This window comes from Bos indicus, chromosome 22, assembly GCF_029378745.1.
Source record: "Bos indicus isolate NIAB-ARS_2022 breed Sahiwal x Tharparkar chromosome 22, NIAB-ARS_B.indTharparkar_mat_pri_1.0, whole genome shotgun sequence".
Lineage (NCBI taxonomy): Eukaryota > Metazoa > Chordata > Mammalia > Artiodactyla > Bovidae > Bos > Bos indicus.
The window spans coordinates 4,564,707-4,590,310 of record NC_091781.1 but is presented as its reverse complement, the minus strand read 5'-3'; the positions used below and the strand labels follow the sequence as shown (position 1 = coordinate 4,590,310).

The 25,604-nt window shown below is 40.1% G+C and overlaps 1 protein-coding gene and 1 long non-coding RNA gene across 6 annotated transcripts in view; one reads left to right on the top strand and one right to left on the bottom strand.

Annotated features, from left to right (window-relative positions):
* Nucleotides 1-299: 299 nt before the first annotated feature.
* The window catches only part of RBMS3 (RNA binding motif single stranded interacting protein 3), an 803,408-nt gene continuing 778,103 nt past the window's right edge, over nt 300-25,604 (bottom strand). For all 5 annotated transcript variants that reach the window (XM_019984805.2, XM_019984810.2, XM_019984814.2 and 2 more), the window contains one exon: nt 300-6,906. In XM_019984805.2, coding sequence (XP_019840364.2) covers nt 6,900-6,906 — 7 coding nt within the window. In that variant the 3' untranslated portion in view covers nt 300-6,899. The remainder of the gene's footprint in view (nt 6,907-25,604) is intronic.
* LOC109576254 (uncharacterized) lies at nt 4,739-22,178 on the top strand. The gene is made up of 4 exons (XR_002183345.2): nt 4,739-4,794; nt 7,688-7,842; nt 19,207-19,347; nt 20,839-22,178. It is a non-coding gene; the product is annotated as an uncharacterized lncRNA (long non-coding RNA).

Below are 25,604 nucleotides of genomic sequence, written 5' to 3'. Positions count from 1 at the left end.
CCCTTTAAAGAAAGCATTATTGGTAGATGTTGGGCATGTGTTAGAGTTAGAAGCTGATGATCTCTGAATTCTTATGCATAAAAGTGAGAAATAATGTATGAGGTCCCAGGGAGACCTAAGTGGTCCACACCTCCAAAACTCCTAAACAGGCTCCTTTGCATGAGCACAATGGTCCCTCTTCTCTCACATTTTGTTACCAGGGAGGGTTCTTTTTTTGGATAAATTTTGTAGGAAGCCAATTAAATATAGACACTGTTCCTTCCACTAAGCTTGAAGAAAAACACAACAGCCCTGCTTGGTTGATTTTATTTTCATTTTTTATTGAAAGCTTCATCAAAGAAAACAGAAGTTTAAACCTAACATCCACTGATCTACGGAAAGCTCAAGGAACAGGGAAAATGGTAGCTAATTTGACTGTGGTACAGATGAAAAAGTTAAAAATAAAACCAGAAACACTGTTCAATTACAGAATTTTCCATGACAGTCAAAGACAGCAGTACAAAATGCTCTTAAATAAAATTCAGAATTGAGTGATGTTTCAGAAGTTCTATGACATCAGATATGGCCTGAAACAACAGTTTTAAAAGAAGCTGTGTCCCTTTTTCTTCCGTTTTAGAAACTGAGTATTTCATAGCAAGTACACTTTTACATATATATTTTTTAAATTAAGACTCCAATTACATTCTTCTTCTTTTTAAATAAATGGAAGCATTAATTCCCAGAATGGAGAAAAGTTTTTCAAGTATCTCTGTGAAATATTTTTCCTGTTTTGAAACATGGAATAACTCCTGTTTCACATATGAAAAAATAACCTATTTCGGGGAGGAGGACAGAGCATCTTTCTTAATAAGATTAGAGGGTTAACAATACAAAGCATAACACTGAAGTTACACTTTGGATACTATTTAAATTTGATTTTTTTTTTTACCAAAATCCAATGGAATTTCAAGGTCATTCAGCCATAATGTGGTAACACAAAGTCAAAAAAATTATAAAACAACGCAAATTTTTGGTCAAAGATTTAAGATGGGGATAAAAGTGCATATTTAACCAAGAGCTATTACTGTATTCCCAAAACTCAATTTTGAGTTGAGCTGTTCTACTGGTTCAAATTTCAGTAGTGAACAAAATCAAAATAGCTTTCATTTGAGGAAAGCCAAATTCTTTGCTATCCTTTTTTCATTTATGTTCTGCAAGCATATAGCCAACTTGCAATTGTTTGCAGTGGATGGGAAAGGGACATTATGGATATTAAAAACTCACAGTATATAATGCACTGACATTCATTTTACCAATGATTTCAAAACTGCTTCAATAAATCAATCCTTAACGAGAAACAAAATAGATGTGAATTTTATTTCCAAATGTTTTTTGTTTTCCATCCTCAGGGTGAAATTCTAATAGAAGGAAAGAGAAGTCCTAATAGTTGAAAAGAGAAGATAAACAAGGTGCACAAAAGTAAATGATTAGCCCTTCAAAAAGTGGGAGCGATTGTGTTTCTGCAGGACTGGGGCTTCAGGGCAGTCACTAACTGGAGGGAATACAGTGGATTGAAAATGTGGACCCAGTGGCCTAGTGGTTCTTCCAGCAACTCCAAGACCCACCTCACCCTGCTCCAGCTTTAGAACTGCCGCATAGACAATGCTATTCTAAACTCATTATTCTCCCTCCCAGAAATAAAAAGACATTAACAAGGAGAAGCTATCCATCTTTTTTTTTTACATGACAGTTAGGATATACGTTGGGGGTAAAAAACCAGAAATCACCAGTCTGGGCTGAGCTTCCCTGCCTTACATCAAAAAAGATTGTTGGGGCCACTCAGGGATTTTGTTCTCAGCTTCTGTACTTTTCCTGAACTCTCTGTATTCCACAAGGGACAGCCATGACCAAGAATACTTGGATTACGGGACCAACTTCATGTTTCAGAATATTTGGTAGGAAATGTTCAGTTTGAGTTAGACTCAGCTGTCTTCCAATGCCATGGTGTCATTTGCAAAACAAATGGATTCATTACTGGAATCTCATTATTAGTCTGTCACGGGAAGGGTGTCAACCCCGTCAGTCCTTTAAATTGGAATGAGGGGCTGTCAGTCCCAGCGAGCTCAGAATTTTGAAGCCTGCCAGTCATGTTTTTCAATTACATGAAAAACAAAATTTCTTTCTTACTCTTTTACTGAGGACAAGGTAATAGAGATCAGGGTTCTATGACATGTTTAGATTTGACTATGAAATATGGTTCCTCCAATGTGCTGCATGTCATTATCTACCTATATAAATAGCCTTTCATTTGATTTCATATCATATAAAAACATTTATCACTGAAACCCACTTAAAAATGTCTCCCTGCTTATCAGCTCATCTTGCAGTGGTTCCTGCACTCAAAGTAAGAATGAGACTGAATTGTCAAGTGTCTTTTCAGTCTCCTACTAAGATTATCATCTGTCTAGAGAGTCCATTGAAACTTTTCCTCAAGCATAAAGAAGACTTCAAAGGTCCTAATAAGATCTCAGCTTTCATTAATGGAAATTTTAGGTCACTGTGAAAGACATAGGGTGTGTGTGTGCACACGCTAAGTCACTGCAGTCATGCTGACTCTGTGTGGTCCTATGGACTGTCACCTACCAGGCTCCTCTATGAGATTCTCTAGGCAAGAATCCTGGAGTGGGTTGCTGTGCCCTCCTCCAGGGGATCTTCCTAACCCAGGGATCAAACCTGTATCTCTTATGTCTACCTGCAGCGGCAGGCAGGTTCTTTACCACTAGGGCTACCTGGGAAGCCCATATGGGTATAATAGACACCCCAATTATTCAAATAGAGTTAGGAAAACTAAGCACTTTTATTTTCTTATCCGTAGATTAAAAATGATTATAAAAGTTTTTTAAGCAGTTAATGGATTCTGTAGGTTCAGCGAACCTCCTGTCCTATCTGGCCTCCTCCTAGGGCTTTCCATCTCCGATATGGGTGCTTTTAACATGTAGTTTTTCATTAAGAGGGGGTGGAAGTGCATCATAGGTGCTGTCAAATGCAGCAGATCTGTTAAGGTCACAGGAGAGTTGATTCAAGTGGTGACGCACGGCACAACATTTGAGGGTTGAAACTACCAGGGGAACAAACTAACCCTGACCAAACCACAGCTGGGTCAAAGGTTTTATTCTTGAGAGAATAGCATGTAACTTGCAGTATTTTGGACACGCCCGTGTTGAAGGCCAGTCTTCCACCCTGCAAGTGTTACCTCTGGTCCCTGATGACTTCAGAAAATGTGGTCATGCGCTGAGGAGTTCCCAGTCACCATGCAGACTGCCTTGACAATACCTCCTCCACATTAAAAGAATACCCGCTTCTCCACTGACCACGGAACCCGAGTTTGGAGGAAATAATGTTTATCCCATTTGGATTATGGTTTTACTTTGCTTACTGACACTTAGGTTAAGTCTTGGCAATTGCAGGTGAGAGGAAAAATTGAAAATCTGAATAAATGCTTGAAGTATAGTGAACCAGAATACTTTAAAAAATGATTGTAGTCCTAAATTGGGTTAAAAGCTCCATAACCTGTACTGTTGATTAAAATGGAATTCTGATGTCAGTGTGTATTGAATGCATGTTTTGGTTTATTTTTCATACAATGTAATGCTGCCTACCTATTGATGTATTTATTTTTTTCCCAGGCTTGATTCTTAAAATTAATTTTTAGGTGATAAATTTTAGAGATGATACATGCAAATTTGAACATGTGCCACTTTTCCTTCTTTTTGATTTAAAATAAGATATGTTATGGCATAATATATATTAAAAAAAACAAACATAAAGCACAGATGGACACCTAAAATGGCAAGTCATTTTCTTTTGCCTGAAGTGGCTTAAAAAATTGAGATTACTGAAATTTTATAGTTGAAAAAAATGTTGCTGAATGTATAAATAAAGCAGTAGTTTTGAATAGAAACAGGAAGTTACCTAGGCACATTCATCAGCCATGTGGTAGCTACCTCTTAGCCTCATTGTTGATTGTGGAAATGAGACTTTCTTAGCATCATATTATGTTTTGATTTATTTTGTTTTACAGAAAACAAAGGAAGTATGTTGATTTCATATTCAAATGAATTATGCCCAGGATAATCCTTATTTATACACAGAGTTCAGAGACTGAAAAAGAGAAGTAAAAAGCACAGCTCCTATACAGGTTTGCTCATCCCCCGTAACTCAGGGGCCCATTTCTCAAAGAGAAAATGCCGTCCTTAAAATACATGAGAAGCTGAAGAATGGAACAAAACAAAAGTTTAGTATTCTCTCTAAAGCATGGAAAACCATAGGGATGGCTATGACCAGGTGGAATTTTTTTGTAGCACATGCTACACTGCCTTGGCTAAATTTTTGCCTCTAATTGGACCACAAAGATATGGAATCACTCTCTAGATAAGAGCTTTCAATTCATGGGATTTTCAAATAAGAGAATTAGGTATATTTTAACACTAGACCTTTGTTTATAGATCAAACAGTATAATGTTGATGAATTTTATGAGTCAAACTCATTATTCATGTTGACCTAGTGGGAATATGATTTACCTTTTAATATGTTAGTTTTTAAATGCCTACCCTGTTCTCTTTTATAGTGCCTCTTCCTTCTGGACTAAGGTTCCTGTCACTTTGTGCAAAGAGTTTCAACTATTGATTCTAATAAGCCATTAGAAAGCCATTCTAGTGCATGGTTCAATTAACAGAGTTCCACTGTCTTTCATTTCAGGTAAAACTGTACAGGTTGAACATAGATTTTATGAGTCAAATATGCAGAAGTGCTTGGTAAGTCAATTTAATTCATTTTAGACAAAGTTTTGCATCATTGTCAATGTAATATATATCTCCTTTGGCTTTAAGAATCGATCAAATCTAATTATTTGGGTTCTTATTCATATAAATCATATAATTTCTTGATTGTCAACTAGCATTAAAAGCTTACCTGAATTCCACTAATAGAATCCTCAGTCTCATTGGTCCTATTTGCCTCAGAGAGTTAAACTGAAATTAAAAAGTCTACCTTGTCTTTCTTCTGGCAATACCAGGATATGAAAATACAATGAAATGAGGCACACACACAAAAGATACCCCTTCCCCAAGTGCAGAGTCAAGGTGGCTATTCACGGTAGATGATGACAAGGACTGAGACGAGAAGACAAAATCTAGAGGCGCGGGAATTTAGAAGCAAGGCTATTGTTAGAAATACCGCACAAGGCCTTTTCAGGAGACCACTCACCACTCAACAGAGCATCACTGAGCTTTTTCAACAAGTGATCTTTCAGACCAGTTCAGGAAGTATCTTGAGTCCAAAATTCACATAATGAAATTTCAACCTGTTAAACAAGTGTGTTAGCTCATTGGTGGCCATCGATACAGACTTCATGATTCAAGAGCACTAGGAAAGAACCAGAAAAGCACATGGAATTTAAAGCCATTTGGCTCTATTGGTTGGAATCCAGAACTCTTGGCGCTAATATTGCTGACCACAGGAACAAGCTTCTACTATCCACAAATGTACATTTAAAATAAAAACAATTTTTTTTTTTTTTTTGCAGTATGTAAAACACCAGTGGAAGGTAGTTTAAACAAAGAACTGGTCCGGCCATGTAGGTCAAATAAAATTTTAAAAAAGAAAAGAGAGGAAAAGAAAGCAACCTCTATCTTCTGGACTGCAACAGGGTGCCACTTCATCTTTGGTATAAAACAGGCCATCCATAGGCTGAATTTGATCACAACTAGGAAAGACTACAGAAATTGTCAACAATTTCTCTATCTATTGCTTTTTTTGTTGTTTTTTTGTGTTTTTTTTTTTTCTTTTTTGCACTTTTTGACAATAAGCTCCTATCTACTTAAGTTTTTTTTTTTTAATGCTCTTAAGCTAGATTTTGCAATGTGACAAGCAAAGCTGACTAAAAAGTTTGTAAAGCTCATAAAAAAGACTGCAGATAAAAAGCACTAATGATTTTGCTAGCGATCACGCTTTGGAAATTAAAAAAATCTGCATTCTGCCCCCCAAACACGCATTATTTCTAATGCAGTTGTTTTTAAACCAACATTAATAACTTTACCTTAAAATGTTTTAGCCTTCTAGAACGATTCAACACTTAAGACAAAGTTCATGAGAAGTCCCAGCATTTCCCCAATTCTTGCAGTTGCCATGGTTTCTTTTATCAGCAAATTTTCTTCAAATGAAGAAAAACATTTTCTTTAAAACTGTACAGTTTTTTTTTTCCCACCCTAAAAACTCATAGTCTTAGACTTCTGTACCAGTGAAAACCGGTACAATATTTCAATTCTTTCTTGGTTTTAACAAGACGTTGACAGCTTGCCTTGAGAGCCTTTGACGTCCTTAAAATTAAGGCAATTAAGATTCAAGATAAACCTTACCTAAATATTTCTAAGAAAAAAATAAAAAAAAAAAAAACCCAACCCACTAGATTTAAACAAGAAGAGAAAAAGAAAGAGTAGCTTAATTACTGAGGAAGACAATTTGTTTCCATTTCTGCTTGCCCACCTCTTGACATCAGATTTCCTGTTTAAAAAAAAAAAAATCTATCTACACCTTCAGATAAATTCTGAATTCAAATGTTCTTCCACGTGAATGTCAACCTTCCATGTTTTGCTTTATTTGTTTGTAGTAGTAGTTGTCCTCTTCTGGGATTGTTTTCTTTAATTAAAAAAATGATGCAAAAATAAACTGTCAGACCACATGAAGGAACCATTTGCACAGCACGTAAAAACATGTTGTTTTCATTGGGTAAAGTAGAAAATTAAAAAAACAAACAAAACAGCATTCCATCGACGCCTGTGCAAAACTGGAAGCCAACTTCTTGTTTAATGAAGTTTCTTCATTCAAGGCAGAGTTTCAGACGGACATTCTTCAGTCTTGTTTATGGTCTGTGAAAACAATGGAGGAGGAGTGGTCATTGCACCAAAGCATTTTGAAATCCCCTTCGGTGACCTTTCCAGTGAGCATTCTTTATTTATTTTTAAAATTTTTTAAAATTTTATTTTATTTAACTTTACAATTTTGTATTGGTTTTGCCATATATCAAAATGAATCTGCCACAGGTATACATCCTGAACCCTCCTCCCTCCTCCTTCCCCATACCATCCCTCTGGGTCGTCCCAGTGCACCAGCCCCAAGCATCCAGTATCGTGCATCGAACCTGGACTGGCGAGCATTCTTTAAAAGCTACCAAGGTCTCTCAATGTAAGAGTCATCAAGGAAGTTGTCAAGACACAGGGGGCTTAGAAGCATGTCAAATTCTGCCATTTTCATACTGATATATATTTGCAGCTTGTTCATATTAAATATCTTGGCTAATAGATCAAGAATATCTCTTAATTGCAAAGTTTCAAATATACAAATATTATCTAGACAGGTAATATTTCCTATGTTCATGGAATGTATTCTTCAATATTTGGCTTAGGTTTTAGCTCCCCAAGAAATCCCTTGAGAAATTCTGTCCTTCCAGAACTCCCATGAAATCCATCACAAACTCAGTCAATAAATCTATGATTCCCTATTATATACCCAGGATACAGAAAAAAATTTTTTTAATTGAAGTGTAGTTGATTTACAATGTAGTGTTAATTTCTGCTGTACAGCAAAGTGATTCAGTTACATATAAATGTATACATTTTAAAATATTCTTTCACATTATGGTTTATCTAGGATACTGAATACAGTTCCCTGTGCTATCCAGTAGGAACCTGCTGTGTATCCAATCCCATAAATAAGAGCGTACATCAGCAGCAATGTATTGTGTGTTATCACACAGAGCTCACCAAGTGTTTCCACATGAGCCGGAGGCTTATTACTGAAGACAGGTAAGAGAGTAGTGAAGCTTTGTTCACGCTCCAGTTTCTTCTCTTCTTCCTTGCTCTTCTATCTCAACAAGGTATTAAAATCTTGAGAGGAGGGACTATATGTTGCTCCTGTGTTTTACTCTGCAGGAGTCTGGGAGACTGATGTGCACATCATGGGTGTTTAAATGGACAGACGCCACTTTGTCAGCCCAGCCCACATGATACTTTCTCCTTCTGCCCCATCTATACGGCAGGGCTGAGCTAACAGTGGGTTGATCTTTACTCTTATCTCTTCCACCCACAGATGAGAATTTGGTTCAAGAACTTCAGGGGTATCTTTTACAAATAAAGATTCTTCAAAACTTTCTTTAGGTCCTGTTTCATGAAACCTTCTTCCCTCAGTGCTCCGTGGGTTCTTCTGATGCCCGGTTGCTTGCTTTCATGAAGAAAGCTCAGGGTTGCTGTGTAAGGGTGTCTGTCCAGGTGTTCTGCCGCACAGGATGCACTGATGCAGGAGAACCTCGGGGCTAATTCCAGCCCACAGTCTGTTCCCCAAGCTGTGTACTCCAGAGCAGGACTGCATTTGCCCTGAGCATGTGGCCCTTACTCAAATTCACAAAAAGCCCTCTCAATGATGTTTTGAACTAGGTGAGACTTAGCCTGGGATGACCCAGAGGGTTTTCTTTTTCTAGTCTGCCAAAAGCCCTCATATGACCCAGCTGTGGCTCTTAGAAACCTGCCTAACTTGTTCCTAGAATCATGTAAGGAAAGCAACTTGTTGATAGATTATTTCCATTGTTAACCAGAGTTTAAGTCTCTAGAAATACATTTATTTTTCTATGTTATGAAAGAAAGTGGCATTCCTTTTTAGAATGAAAGCCATCAAAATTGTCAAAATAGCAGTAACAGTAAGGGAAATTTTAGTCATCATCATCCTGGGAACCATGGGAACCATGGAGTATATTTGATCTCTCTACATATACCTTTGCAAAGTATATCCGTATTCCATTTATTTCTAAAACCTGTCTTGTGGGAACCACATTTGGTGTGTGTTTTTGTGTTTGCTTTTAGGTCTATTCTTTGTTCCCATTTCCGTCTTCCACCCTGGTATTACTGTGCATTGAGCAGAAAATGCCTAATATGGCAAGAATCTGCCTCAGACTGTTCAGGGAATGCTTTCAGTCAGTGGGCTGTGTGACACGGAGCCCCTCACTGCAGGCATGTCAGGTGGGCTAGTCTCCACGCATCCGTGTGTATGAGTGAGGCTGCAGCTACCTTCCTTCTTTGTTATTGGAGGATGATTGCTTTACAATGTTATGTTAGTTTCTGCTGTACAAAAAAAGTGAATCAGCTATATGTGTACATACATCCCCTCCCTTCCGGCCTCCCTCCCACTACCGCCATCCCACCCCTCTAGGTCATCACAGAGCCCCGAGCTGAGCACCCTGTGCTGCACAGCACTTCCCACCAGCCAGCTATTTTATACACTGTAGTGTGTATATCGGAGAAGGCGATGGCACCCCACTCCAGGACTCTTGCCTGGAAAATCCCATGGACGGAGGAGCCTGGTAGGCTGCAGTCCATGGGGTTGCTAAAAGTCGGACACGACTGAGCGACTTCACTTTCACTTTTCACTTTCATGCATTGGAGAAGGAAATGGCAACCCACACCAGTGTTCTTGCCTGGAGAATCCCAGGGACGGGGGAGCCTGGTGGGCTGCCGTCTATGGGGTCGCACAGAGTCGGACACGACTGAAGTGACTTAGCAGCAGCAGTGTGTATATATCAGTGCTACTCTCTCAATTCGTCTTACTCTCTCCTTCCTTTCCCCACTGTCTACAAATCCATTATCTTCATCTTCGTCTCTATTTCTGCCCCACAAATAGGTTCATCGATACTGTTTTTCTAGATTCCATGCATGCATGCTAAATCACTTCAGTTGTGTCTAATTCCGTGTGACCCTACAGACTGTAGTCTGCCAGGGTTATCCTCTGTCCATGGGATTCTTCAGGCAAGAAAACTGAACTGGGTTACCAAGCCCTCCTCCAGGGGATCTTCCTGACCCAGGGATTGAACCCGCATTTCCTGCATTGAAGGCAGATGCTTTACCACTGAGTCACAGGGGAAGCACCTCTAGATTCCATATATACATGTTCAGTTTAGTCCCTCAGTCGTGTCTGACTCTTTGCAAACCCCATGGGCTGCAGCATGCCAGGCTTCCCTGTCCATCACCAACTCTTGGAGCTTGCTTAAACTCATGTCCATCGAGTTAGTGATGCCATCCAATCATCTCATCCTCTGTTGTCCCCTTCTCCTGCCTTCAATCTTTCCCAGAATCAGGGTCTTTTCCAATGAGTCAATTCTTCACATCAGGTGGCCAAAGTATTGGAGCTTCAACATCAGTTCTTCCAATGAATATTCAGGACTGATTTCCTTTAGGATTGACTGGTTTGATCTCCTTGCAGTCCAAGGGACTGTCAAGAGTCTTCTACATATACACATTAATATACGATATCCTTTTCTTCCTGACTTACTTCACTCTGTATGAGACTCTAGGTTCATCCACGTCAGTACAACTGACTCAATTTTGTTCCTCTTTATGATTAATATTCTATTGTATATATGTATCATAATCCTCTTTATCCATTCATGGACATCTAGGTTGCTTCTGTGTCTTGGCTATTGTAAATAGTGCTGCAATGAATATTGGGGGTGTGTGAATCTTTTTGAGTTATGGTTTTCTCTGGGTATATGCTCAGGAGTGGGATTGTTGGGTCATATTGGAGCTACTTTCAAGTTTTATAACCTTACACAAGTGTTTCCAATAGCCTCCTCCCATCACTTGCTTCATCCTTCAAGTGGTCTTGTTGCTACATGAAAACAAATGAGAAGAAATAAATGGTTGTACTTTACATCTTCATGGTGGCTTGCTGAAGTTGGAATGGAAGACTATTTAATAGTCTATTGCTATTTAATAGAACTAAATTCACTCCTGGGCTTCCCTGGTAGCTCAGCTGGTAAAGAATCTGCCTGCGATGCACTTTCGCTTTCCTGGAGATGGAGTGGAGAGCATGGTCAGAAGTGGTGCTGAGAGAAACACTGCTCTAACAGAAGTGCAATGCTTGTTTAATTGTAGCTCTCTTCAGAGCTATTAATACATAATGGACATGACCCCCTACAGGGCCAGATAGATACTTACTTCCTGAAAGATTGCAGTATGTTCTGGTCTCCTTTGGAATGCTTTAAAAAATTATTAAAAAACTGTAAGAGAATTTTTTTGTCAGTACAATTATTTTGATACTATTGTAAAAGATCACATGTTTTCAAAAACATTTTTTTTTTTCCTATTGATGCCTTTCTTTGTTGATAACCTAACTGTATGTTTAGTTTACTAAGGGTAATCAGGTAGTGGGAGAATAGTGTGTGGTCTTCTCCACACTCTGGATCACAGAATTCGTCTTTTCACATGAAAATCTGTGAAGTTATTCTGTCAGGGATGATGTTGGTGAATATGGGATGATTAAATCATTTTAAGGCTTCTAGCCTAGAAGTCTACAATTCTAAGATGGTGATTTACTACTTTTTACTACTTTTTAATGTATTCACTCTGCTTTTGGCGGGGAGTGGGGGGTGGGGAAGATGGAAGATGGGAGCATTCAGACTGACTCAGTGATCTTAAAATGTGGTCAGTCTCCCTACCTTCACACTGACCTTAGAGGGCTTCTATCTCAACCCTAGTGTTGCTAGGGCTTTGTAATTTCTCAAGTCTTCTCTAAAAGAACTGTCATAACGCCAGTTGTCTATACATGGTCAGTATATTAATCAGCAAATTATATGCCCTTGATTACTATCCACACATGTCTGTTAAGTTTGTGATTAATGATACATTTTATTTGTATTTTCATAATGCTCTCAGTCACACAAACTCCTCTTTTTACGGTACAACTCATTTTAATTTTAAAATAGTCTCACTATCCGACTTAAATGTTCTTCTTGCTCCTGATCAAAGCCTTAACATTTTGGAAGCTTTCTGTTTTTTTTATGAATGCCAGTGCATGACATAAGCATTATGTAAACATGCACTTTCACACTTCATTAGGACAGGGAAGGTAGACAGGAGTGAATTTGTGCTGTACTGTGCTTAGTAGCTCAGTCATGTCTGATTCTTTGCAACCCCATGGACTGTAGCCTGCCAGCCTCCTCTGTCCATGGGATTCTCAGGCATGAATACTGGAATGGGTAGCCATTCCCTTCTCCAAGGGATCTTCCTGACCCAGGGATCAAACCCACATCTCTTAACGTCTCCTGCATTGTTAGGTGGGTGCTTTACAGTCTGAGTTACCAGAAGCCCACACCCCAAATCCAGGGAAGGGTGGTCAGTCTTCCCTCAGCGATGCAGACCTGCCTTATACTTTCTGGAGGGCACTGATGTAATCTCTCACTTTAAAGATTTAAGGGAGGCCCCTTGAGTAAAAATTGGTAAATGGAAAAGATGGAATTTTAAGGACTTCTGATTTTGTATATTAGAATATAGCTTTGCTTGCAGACTCATACTTTTCAAGTCCTAGTTTTTTAAAGCCATTTTCTAAGTACACAAAGAAAAACTGGGAATAAACTGAGCAGAAACTGGAATTTCCAAAGAACATCCAAAGTAAAGCACAGGTATCATTTTCCTGGTTTGGGTAAAGAGTAACCAGCCTCTTGCATTACTATCCCCTTTGAACAATAGGAGAGGAAAAAAAAAGAAAAGACAACAAAATAGGAGGTAATTTATTTAGCTTGAAAAGTGGAATTTGGAATATTAAAATTTTCTGACCCATGATTCCAAATATAACCTTTTTGTTCATATACACATTATTAACATTTCTCAAACTTTTGTCCTATAACCTTCTGTTGTGTTGTCTGTAGTTTTTTTTTTTTTTACTTTTTATTGGAGTATAGTTGATTTATACTTGTTAGTTTCAGGTGTACAACAAAGTGAATCAGTTACAATAAATATACCCACTCTTTTTTAGGTTCTTTTCCCATATACACCATTAGAGAGTACTGAGTAGAGTTCCCTGTGCTATACAGTAGGTCCTTATTAATGATCTTATCTGTAATAGTGTGCATATGTTGATCCCAGTCCCCCGATTTATCCCTCCTCCTCTAACCCGCTTGTAACCATAGGTTTGTTTTCCACATCTGTAACTCTATTTCTATTTTGTAAATAAGTTAGTTTGTACCATTTTTAAGATTCCACAAATGAGCGATATCATAAAATATTTGTCTTTCTCATTCTGACTTTACTCAGTAAGACAATCTCTAGGTCCATGCATGCAGCTGCAAAAGGATGTATTTCACTCGTGTTATGGCTGAGTAATATTCTGTTGTCTATATGAACCACATCTCCTTTATCCTCTTTTCTGTCGATGAATGTTGAGGTCACGTTGATGTCTTGGCTATTGTAAATAGTGCAGCAATGAATATCGGGTTGCTTGTTTCTTTTTGAAATATGCTCTTTGCAAGACATATGCCCATAAGTGGGATTCCGGATCATATGGCAACTTTTAGTTTCTTTTGACGAACCTCTGTACTATGTTCATAGTAGTTGTACCAATTTACATTCCCACCAACAGTGTAAGAGCGTTCCCTTTTCTCCATAACCTCTCCAGCAATTGTTTGTCGTTTTTTGATGATGGTCTTTCTGATTAGTGGGAGGTGATATCTCATTGTAGTTTTGATTCACATTTTTCTGGTAGTTGGTGATGTTAAGTATATTTTCATGTGCTTTCTACCATCTGTATATCTTTCCTGAAGAAATTTTATTTTTCAGATCTTCTACCCATTTTTTGATTGGTTTGTTTGCTTTTTTGATCTTGAGCTCCATGAGGTGTTTGTATATTTTGGAGATTAACCCCTTGTTAGCTGCTTCATTTGGAAAGATTTTCTCCCATTCTATGGGTTATCTTTTCATTTTGCTTATGGTTTACTTTGATATGCAAAAGCTTTTAAGTTTAATTAATTATTTTAAAATTATTTTTGTTTATAATTTCATTACTCTAGGAGGTCTATTAAAAAAAGATATTGCTGAAATATATGTCAGAGAGTGTTCGTCCTGTTTTCCTCTAAGAGTTTCATACTATCTAGCCTTACATTTAGGTCTTAATCTACTTTTAGTATAGAGAGTGTAGTTATTTCATTCTTTTACATGTAATTGCCCAGTTTTCTCAGCACCAGTTACTGAAGAGACCGTCTTTTCTCAATTGTGTGTTCTTGCCTCCTTTGTCACAGATTAGTTGACCATAGGTATGTGGATTTATCTCGACTTGCTCTCCTGTTCCATTGATCTATATTTCTAGTTTTGCACCACTACCATACTATTTTGATGACTGTAGCTTTATAGTGTAGTCTGAAGTCAGGGAGACTATTTCTTCTGGCTCTGTTTTTCTTCTTCAATATTGCCTTGACTCTTTGGGTCTTTTGTGTCTTCATTCAAATTTTGACTTTTTTGTTGTTGTTCTGTTTCTCTGAAAAAATGCCCTAGGGATTGCATGGAATCTATAGATTGTTTTGAGTGAGTAGTATAACCATTTCACAATATTGATTCTTCCAATCCAAGAATATAGTATATATTTTCATCTGTGTCATCTTTGATTTCTTTCAGCAGCATCTTACAGTTTTATGAGAATAGGTCATTTGCTTCATTAGGTAGGTTTATTTCTAGGTATTTTTTGATGTGGTGGTAAATGGGATTGCTCTCTTAATTTCCCTTTTTGATATTTCATGTTGGTATATATGTATACAGGAGATTTCTGTGTATTTATTTTGTAACCTGCCACTTTGCCAAATTCACTGATGGGTTCTAGAAGTTTTTTAATAACATCTTTAGGATCTTCTGTGTATCAGTCAGTTCAGTTCAGTCACTCAGTCGTGTCTGACTCTTTGCAACCCCATGGACCACAGCATGGCAGGCCTCCTTGTCTATCACCAACTTCCAGAGTTTACCCAAACTCATGTCCGTCGAGTCGGTGATGCCATCCAACCATCTCATCCTCTGTTGTCCCCTTCTTCTCCTGCCCTCAATCTTTCCCCAGCATCAGGGTCTTTTCAAATGAGTCAGTTCTTTGCATCAGGTGGCCAAAGTATTGGAGTTTCAGCTTCAACAGCAGTCCTTCCAATGAACATTCAGGACTGACCTCCTTTAGAATAGACTAGTTGGATCTCCCTGCCATCCAGGGGACTCTCAAGAGTCTTCTTCAACACCACAGTTCAAAAGCATCAATTCTTCAGTGTTCAGCTTTCTTTATAGTTCAACTCTCACACCCATACATGACTACTGGAAAAAAAAAACCATAGCCTTCACTAGATGGACCTTTGTTGGCAAAGTAATGGCTCTGCTTTTTAATATCCTGTCTAGGTTGGTCCTAATTTTCCTTCCAAGGAGCAAGTGTTTTTTAATTTCATGGCTGCAATCACCATATGCGGTGATTTGGAGCCCCCCCAAAATAAAGTCAGCCACTGTTTCCACCGTTTCCTTATCTATTTGCCATGAAATAGTGGGACCAGATGCCATGATCTTAGTTTTCTGAATGTTGAGCTTTAAGCCAACTTTATCACTCTCCTCTTTCACTTTCATCAAGTGGCTCTTTAGTTTTTCTTCACTTTCTGCCATATGGATAGTGTTATCTGCGTATGTGAGGTTATTGATATTTCTCCGGGCAATCTTGATTCCAGCTTGTGCTCCCTCCAGCCCAGCGTTTCTCATGATGTACTCTGCATATAAGTTAAATAAGCAGGGTGACAATATACAGCCTTGACGAACTCCTTTTCCTATTTGGAACCACTGTTGTTCCATGTCCAGTTTTGACTGTTGCTTCCTGACCTGCATAAAGACTTCTCAAGAGGCAGGTCAGGTGGTCTGGTATTCCCATCTCTTTCAGATACTTCTTTCAGATCCTTCAGATCCTCTTTCTGTACTTCTACGTATAGTATCATGTCACTGCAAACAGTGACAATTTTACTTCTTTTCCAATTTGGATTCCTTTTGTTTCCTTTTCTTCTCTGATAGCCATGACTAGAACTTCCAAAAGTATGTTTAATAAGGTTGGCAAGGGTGGAAATCCTTGTCTTATCTTGCTCCTTGTCTTAGAGGAAACAGTGTTTCACCATTGAGAATGACGTCAGCTGTGGGTTTGTCATATATGGCCTTTACTATGTTGAGGTAGGTTCCCTCTACAGTCACTTTCTAGAGAGTTCTTTATCATTAATGGGTGTTGAACTTCAAGAAAATCTTCTTCTGGACCTATTGAGATGGCCATGCAGCTTTTATTCTTCAGTGTGTTAATGTGGTGGATCACACTGATTGATTTGAATATCTTGAAAGATCTTTGCGTCTCTGAGATAAATCCCACTTGACCAGGATGTATGATCCTTATACTGTGTTGTTGGATTTCGTTTGCTAGTATTTTCTTGAGGATTTTAATGTCTATGTTTAGCAGTGATATTGGCCTATAATTTTCTTTTTTGTGGTATCTTTATCTTGTTTTGTTATCAGGGTGATGGTGGCCTCATAGAATGGGCTTGGGAGTGTTTCTTCCTCTGTGATATCTTTGGAAGATTTTCAGATGGGTCAGGGTTAACTCTTCTATAAATGTTTGATAGAACTTGCCTGTGAAGCTGTCTGGTTCTGGATTTTTGTTTGTTGGGAATTTTTAAATCACAGTTTCAATTTCACTGCTTATGATTGGTCTGTTCATGTTTTCTATTTCTTCCTGTTCAGTACTGGAAGAATTTGTCCATTTACTCTATCTAGGTCGTCCATTTTATTGATGTATAGTTGTAGTAGTATGATCTCCAGTGATGGGTGGTGCTGTGTTCCACCCATGTTGACTGATCGTCCTGAGGTGTCCCAGCACTGGAGCCCACGGGTTGCTGGGAGGGGCCAGGTCTTGATGAGAAAATGGTGACCTTCAGAAGGGGTCATGCCAATGAGAACTCCCCAGAACTACTGCTGCCAGTGTCTTTGCCCCACAGTGAGCCTTGGATGCTCCCCGCTTCCACAGGACACCCTTCAGCACCAGCAGGTAGGTCTGCTCTGGGCTCATATGAGGCCATGGCTTATTTTCCTAGGTCTTGGTGTACACAAGACCTTGCATACAGCCTCCAAGAGTGGAGTTTCTGTTGTCCCCAGTCCTGTGGAATTGCCAGGATCAAACACCACTGGCTTTCAAAGCCAGGTTCTCTGGGGGCTTCTCCTCCTGTTGCCAGATCCCCAGGCTGGGGAACCAGTCAATGGGGCTCAGAACTTTCACTATGGTGGGAAAACTTCTGTGGTATAATTGTTTTCCAGTTTGTGGGTCACTCACGTCATAGGTATGGTATTTGGTTTTATCCTGATTGTGCCCCTACTTCCATCCTTTGGCGGCAGCTTCTTTGTCTTTGGAGGTAGAATATCATTTTTTGATAGGTCCAGCATTTCTCGGATGATGGTTGTTCAGCAGTTAGCTGTGATTCTGGTGTTTTCGTAAGAAAAAGTGAGCTCGTGTCTTTCATCTTGTCTCCATCTCTTATTTTTTGTTTTTTAAATTTAGTCTGTGTGAATCACATCAAACAATACGGTAATCTATGGTAATCTCTGGCACTCTGGTCCAAGCATACTGGATTTTTTTTCAGTCCGCTCAGTGAGTTAATATGTGAGAAGGGAACAGAGACTGTCTCTGCAGGGGCACAGTGAGAGACACTGGTGTGGGATGAGAGATGCTGTGTGGGCAGAAGCATCTGTCAGGGCTTGGGGAGTATGGGAAACTGGCTTTGGTTGTTTCAAGGCACAGTGAGGAAATGAATGATTTAAGACCCTCCTTGTTAACAGTTTCAAGGAGAAGGAAACGGCAAACCAATCCAGTATCCTTGCCTACAAAAGCCCATGGACAGAGGAACCTGGTGGGCTGCAGTCTATGGAATAGCAAAGAGTTGGGCATGACTGAGTGACTAACACACACACACACACACACACACACACTAACAGTTTGATGATGTCTGGGTAAAGGAAAATGACTCCTTTATTTATCCAATCAACAATTCTTGACTGAGTGCTTACTATGTGAAAGGCAATATTCCTGATGCTAAGGAAAGAGGTATGAAATAAGCAGATGCCTCCCGCATCCTCTTGGAGTTTATCTCCTACTAGGAGTAGACTCACAATCAATGGATCAATTAGCAAACGATCAAAAAGAAAAAGAATCTCAAAGAAGAATATTAAAAAAAAATATTCTGTGATAGAAAGTGGCTGGATAAATACCTAAGATTTGGTATCAGGGAAGGTCTCTCATATAGGCCTGCATGTGAAAGACAATTATAAGCTAATCTAGGAGAGTCTTAGAGGAAAAGCATTCTAGGTAGAGGAAACAGGAAGTTCAAAAATCTGGAGGTGGGAACCTGAAGCAGGAGTCATCTAATATCAATCAAATTCCATTCTTCCTTTTCTTCAAACTCTCCAGAGGTTTTGTAGCTGTCTTAGAATAAAACTGAGAACACTTGATCTTCACAAAGCTACATATCCAAGGCCCAAAGGCGTGTGAAAGTTGGCCAGTTGGACTTTATCTCCTATAATTCATCCAGCTACATCACCACGCTCCAGCCTCAGTTTCCCACGTTATAATGTAAACTCTTGAGGGCACGGGCATCTGGCATGATGAGCGATACTGGGGGTGAAACTGGGTCTAGGATGGAGGTGGGTGGGGAGACTCTTGCTAGACTTCCTCAGAGGGAGAGGTGTTCTTTCTGGATTGGGCAGAGACACCGCCCCCACCCTCAACTCCTGTTGCATCACACAGTGATCATGAAAAGTGGGGGCAGCTAAAGCTGATTTACTCAAGCAGGGAGAAGAGGTTCTGGACAGTCACAAGAAACATGGGGGTTTGCCTGCTAACCATTTTTTAGAGGTGGGACTATGTTTTCCCTATAGAGAAATCTGCTTTATGACAGTCTTGTTTTGAGAGTCAGCCACAAGCAGCATCCCTAACGATACAGGCTGCAAGTTTCCCTGTATCCTTACTCCATCTTTCCTGGGTTGAGTGGAGAGCATCCTTAAACTACCATAGCCAATTCACGTTATCTTGAATATTCTGAATCTCACAAATGGAGCTCATTTCCAGTTTCATTATGCTAATTAACATGGCACTGCTTTCATCAGGCAACTCATTTCTAACAATCATTATGCTAATTGAGATATGGGTAGTTTAAAATACTTGTACAAACCTCTGGCCTTTCTCATTAAATGAGAGCTGACCTCCTGTGGGGTGTGAAATTCTGATTACGGTGGCTGAATGCCCCTGAAAAGTAGCTTAACCCATTGCAGATACATTTCACACCGTAATGTCTAAAGATATTTTAAATTAAATTACAGGGGGGGTCAAGATGGTGGAGGATTAGGAGGATATGGAATTCAACTTTCCTCACAAATACATCAAGAATACATCTGCAAATGGAAAGAACTCTCGCAGAGCGCCTGCTGAACACTAGCAGAAGACCTCAGACACTAAACAGGGTAAGGAAGGTCCCTGCATAACTGGGTGGGGAACTGAAGGAGAGGAGAGGCTCCCACACCTGGGACGCCCTCTTGCTGGTGGGGAGATCAGCTGGGATGGAGGGGAGCTTTGGGTCTTGGAGGAGAGTGCAGCAACCAGGCTGTGGCAGGCAGGACAGAGTGAGACTTGCAGAGATGGTCTGTGCCAGAGCCCTGCCTGCCCCATACTTAGACATGTGTCTCCTGGTGCAGACGGGGGCTGGAACTATGGGGTTTAGAAAGAGACCTACCGAGGGAACAGCTGTAGGCTGCAGGGAGAGAGCCTGCAGGGATGAGAGTGAGGAAGCCACGACCAGGGGTGCTCAGAGAGGAAGACTGCACAGCCATAGACGTGAAGCAGCGTTGTTGAAGTGCAAACGGCAGGGCCACCAATGCAGCCTTTCTCCCCACGTGCTGCTTGCCTCCCTAGGGGACCAGAAGGGCTCCAGCCAGGCAGGCTCTGGGGAAGCTTTGGGACCAGGGGCCTGTGGGTGGTGCACATGCAGAGGTGGGGCTGAAGCCACAGACGAGCTCCAGGAACAGTGCAATGAAGGAGAGCTGAGGTCTCTCTTCATGGCTGCATGGACCATGAATTTACACCCCTGCTGCCAACTGTGTAAATTCAGCTCCTGAGGACCATCTAGGCAGACAGTGGGTGTCTCTGTAGCAGAGATGGGCCTAGCTTTTGAAGCTGTGGACTTTGTGGGCACATTGCACGTGGGAGTTGGGCCAGAGTCTGAGCTGCCTCCATACACCCCCAGCAGGTCCAGATCCATTATTATTCCAGTCCTGGGACCTGACTTCGATTGATCCACACTGGTGGCCTGGTGAAAAACAATGCCCAAGAGACACCAGGGGCACACTGCCTTCACACACATGGGTAATGTGGGGCTTAGAGTCGTGCCAACAGCAGGGTAATCTGAGAGCTCACACAGGTGACACAGAGATCACGCCCACATGTGAACAGCTTCAGCGGAGGAATACTAAGTGCTTTCTTCCCAAGTGCTGGGAGAGCGCCAATCCTGCCTCCCGCATACTGAGGTCAGAAACACAGCTAAGAAACAGATTGTGGGGCCTCTACCCCAACAACTAGGAAGCAGACCCTGCCCCTGAGCTCAGGGAAAGGGAAAGCTCTGCTCCACATCCAGTACAGGCTCTGGTCAGCACATCAGTCAGCACACCATGAGGAAATGGGTAGCAGATACCCAAACTAAAAACAGCACTTGCACCAAAAAATATTAAACCTGTGAAGGCTATACAGGGAAGCTCCATCATAAAAATAGCCCTCCAAGACAGTCTGAGGATCTGGTATCAGAAGCTTAGAGCAAGAACCCCCGAGCATTTAGCTGTGAAGTTCAGCAGGGCTTGAATGAAAGAGTTCTACAGGGTGGAGGCAAATAGAGACTCCACTCTTGGAGGAAGAGCATAAGGTGCCACATGCACTGGAATTCACACAGAGCATTACCTCCACAGGACCCTGGACTTGACCTACTCAGGGATCTTGGAGGCCCCCCTGGGAAGGTGATGGTTGGCTGTAGCTCATTGTGGGGGCAAGGACACCATAGCAGAGACCAGAGGGACTACTGATCAGCATGAACTATTCCATAGATCCCCGTATTGGCACAAAGACTGGGCCCCACCCAGCAGCCTGCATGCTCCAGTGCTGGAAAGCCTCAGCAAGGCAGGAACACAGCTCTACCCGTCAGAAGACAGGCTGGACCTCAGGTTCAAGATGGTGGAGTAGAAGGATGTGCTTTCATCTTCTACTGTGAGAGCACCAAAATCTCAATTAGCTGTTGAACAACCATTGACAAGAAGATGCTGGAACCCAATGAAAAAGAATGCCCCACGTCCAAAGACAAAAAAGCCACAGTGAGATGGTAGGAGGGGCACAATCACAATAAAATCAAATCCTATACCTGCCCAGTGGGTGACCCACAAACTGGGGAACAATAATACCAAAGAAGTTTTCCCAATATTGTGAAGGTTCTGAACCCCACATCAAGCTTCCTAGCCTAGGGATCTGACTGAGGGACTGGAACTTTCCCGGCAATCTGACCTTGAAGCCAGCAGGATTTGATTATAGGACTTCCACAGGACTGAGGGAAATGGAGACTCCAGTCTTAGAGAACACAAGCAAAATCTTATGCACATCAAGACCCAGAGGAAGGGAGCAATGACCTCACAGCAGACTGAACCAAAACTACTGTGGAGGCATGGGTCCACAGGGGCTCCCCATGGGGATGAGGGCACTGGCAGAAGCAGTCTGGGAAGGTCCCTCTTCATATAAGCCCTCTTGGAGGTCACCATTAACCCTACCATAGAGACCACAGACTCCGGGCTTGGGTGGCCTCAGGCCAAACCACCACCAGGGAGGGAGCACATCCCCACTCATCAGCAGACAATTGGATTAAAGCTTTACTGAGCAATGTCCTGCCCACCAGGGCAAGACCAAGTTTTTCCCACCACTAGTCTCTCCCATCAGGAAGCTTACACAAGCCTCTTAGCCTCCTCCATCAGAAGGCAGACAGAAGCAAGAGGAACCACAGTTCCAACAAAGACTAAAACAAAACCACATTACAGAAGGTTAATCAGCATGAAAAAGCAGAATATTATGTCCCAGAAGAAGGGACAAGATAAAACCCCAGAAAAACTAAATGAAGTGGAGATAGGCAACCTTCCAGAAAAAGAATTCAGGATAATAATAGTGAAGATGATCCAGGATCTTCGGAAAACAATGAAGAAAATGCAGAAATGTTTACTGAAGAACTAAAGAACAAACAAACAGAGATGAATAATACACTAGAAGGAAATCAATAGCAGAATAACCCAGGCAGTAGAACAGATGAGTGACCCGGGGGACAGAACAGTGGAAATCACTGCTGCAAAACAGAATATAGAAAAAAGAGTGAAAAGAAATGAAGACAACCTAAAAGACCTCTGGGACAACATTAAACGAACCAACATTTGTATTCTAGGGGTCTCAGAAGGAGAAGAGAGAGAGAAAAGGAACTGAGAAAATATTTGAAGAGGTAATAGCTAAAAACTTTATTAACATGGGAAATGAAATAGTCCACCAAATCCAGGAAGCACAGAGAGTCCCAAGCAGGATAAACCCAAGGAGGAACACACAGAGACATGTAGTAATCAAACTGACAAAAATTAAAGATAAGGATAAAACATTAAAAGCAACAGGGGAAAAGTGACAAATGACATACAAGGGAACTCCCATCATGCTATCAGCTGATTTCTCAACAAAAACTCTACAAGCCAGAAGGGAATGGCCGGATAAATTTAAAGTGATGAAAGGGAAGAACCAACAACCAAGAATACTCTACCCAGCAAGACTCTCATTCAGATTTGATGGAGAAATCAAAAGCTTTCCAGACAAGCAAAAGTTGAGAGAATTCAGCACCACCAAACCAGCTTTATAACAAATGTTAAAGGAACTTCTCTAGGCAGGAGAATCAAGACAAGGAAAAGACCTACAGAAAAGAAGCCCCCAAAAAGAATACGGTAATAGGATCATAGATATCAATAATTACCTGAAATGTAAATGGGTTAAATTCACCAACCAAAAGACATAGACTGGCTCGGCAGATGAAAATATGTGCATGTATGCAACTCCACTTACCACATCACTCTGCTTGACCCCTCAAACTGCATGTGAATATTTTATATTGTTAAATTAATCATGTTCCCATTATGGCTTGCAATTGTAATTATCTTTCATTATTGTATCAGGCTATTGATTTTAAAAACTGATAAACAGTATTTTACTATTGTGATTATGGAACTGTTACTCACTTAATACCATTGTATCATGATTGGTCAACAGAAAAATAACAGAACTCTATATCACCAAAAGTACCATTTAATAGAAAAACCTGTAATCACTTATTAAAGTCTAGATGCATATCAGAATTATCTTGGAGTTTTTTTTAAAATATAAATGCCTAGGTAATGATTTTTTTTCCTCCAGAGCTCCAGATATGTTTCTACTGAGCAGCCATGTTTAAAAACAACCAAACTATTATGACGATCTTTTACTTTTGTCTAGTTTGTTTCACTTTTTCTATTTTGTATTCAGAGCTCCCATTTCATTTAGTTTATGTGTTCCAATTTCCCCATCTCTTCTTTTTTTTTAATGTTCTTTCTCGAGCCTTTATTAAGTGTAGTAGAATAGAACTTTGTATACATATATATAATAATATGTATAATATATATATTTTAGAGAACTTATTAATTTTGTCTAAAAAGTGTATGACATTTTGATTCCATTTGCTTGACTTAGTATGAACAGAATGCTAGATTTCTAAGTAAAAAACAGATATGCAACAGAGGTTTACTGTGTAGCACAGGGAACTACAGTCAATATCTTGTAATAACCTATAATGGAAAATAAATTGAAAAATACTATATGTGTATGTGTATAACTGAATCACCTTGCTGTGCACCTGAAAAATTGTAAGTCAACTATACTTCAATAAAATAGATATCTTAAGAAAGAAATTTCCATAAAAGATTAAAAAAAAAAAAAAAGGCTGCCTAAAGTCTTACTGAGCTCACAGCCACCTCAAACACATCTCTTGACCCTGCCCTGCCCATCAGAGGGATAAGACCCAGCTCAAGCCACCAGAGGGCAGGCACCAGTCATTCCCAACAGGATGCCTACACCAGCCCCTGGACCAACCTTACCCACCAGTGGATGGACACCAGAAGAAAGAGGAACTACAATCCTGCAGTCTGCAGAAAGGAGACCACAAAGACAAAAATTTAGACAAAAATCAGATGACAGAGAAATAAACTGCAGATGAAGGAAAAAGATAAAAAACCCCAAAGCCCCAAAAGAACGATTAAATGAAGAGGAGATGGGCAGCCTACCTAAAAACGAAATTAAGAGTAACAACAGTAAAGATACAAAATCTCAAAAGTATGGAGGCACAGACTGAGAAGATACAAGAAATTTTTAATAAAAGATTTAAAGAAGAAATAGAGATGAACAATACAATACCTAAAATGAAAAATACACTAGAAGGAATGATTAGAAGAATAACTGAGTCAGAAGAACAAATAAGTGAGCTGGAATACAGAGTGGAAATCATTGCCACAGAACAAAGAAAAAAGAACAAGAAGCAAGGAGGACAGTATCAGAGAGCTCTGGGACAACAAAACGCACCAACATTTGCATTATAGGGGTCTGAGAAGAAGAGAAAAGAGAATGAACTTGAGAAAATATTTGAAGAGATTATAGCCGGAAACTTCTCTAACAAGGGAAAGGAAACAGTCACCCATGTTCAGGAAGTGCAGAGAGTCCCATGCAGGATAAACCCAAGGAGGAACGTGCCATGACACATAGTAATCAAACTAATAAAAATTAAACACAGAGTTATTAAAAGCAACATGGGAAAAGCAACAAATAACATACAAGGGGACCTCCATAAGGCTATCAGGTGATTTTTTGGCAGAAGCTCTCAAGGCCAGAAGGAAGTGGCATGATGAATGGGAAAAAACCCTACAAGCAAGAATACTCTATCCAGCAAGGCTCTCATGCAGATTTGATGGAGAAATCAACAGTTTTACCCACAAGCAAAAACTCAGAGAATTCACGACCAAATAAGTCTTAAATGCTAAAGGCACTTTTCTAGGTGGAAAAGAAAAGCCTACAACTAGAAACAAGAAAATTATAAGTGAAAGACCCTTGGATAAAGGGTAACATACAGGAAAGTTAAGGCTTCTCTGGTGGCTCAGATGGTAAAGAGTTTGCCTGCAGTGTGGGAGACTCAGATTTGATTCCTAGGTCAGGAAGATCTCCTAGAGAAGGAAATGGCAACCTACTCCAGTATCCTTGCCAGGAAAATTCCATGGATAGAGGAGCCTGGCAGGCTACAGTCCATGGGGCTGCAAAGAGCTGGACACGACTGACTTCACTCACTCAACAGGAAAGTTAGGAAATCATCCACACACAAATATATCAAAACCAGCAACTGTGAAAAGGACACAAATGCAGGATATTATAAATGTATTTGAAATTAAAAGAGAAACAACTTAAAACAGTCTAGTATATATGTAGACTGCTATATCAAAACGTCATCAGAATTGCAAACCAAAAAACTACAATAGACATGCAAAAAAGAAACAGCAACCCAAACACAACACTAAAGATAGTCATCAAATCACAAAAGAATAAAAGAAGGGAAGAAAGAAGACCCACAAAAGCAAATCTGAAACAATTAAGA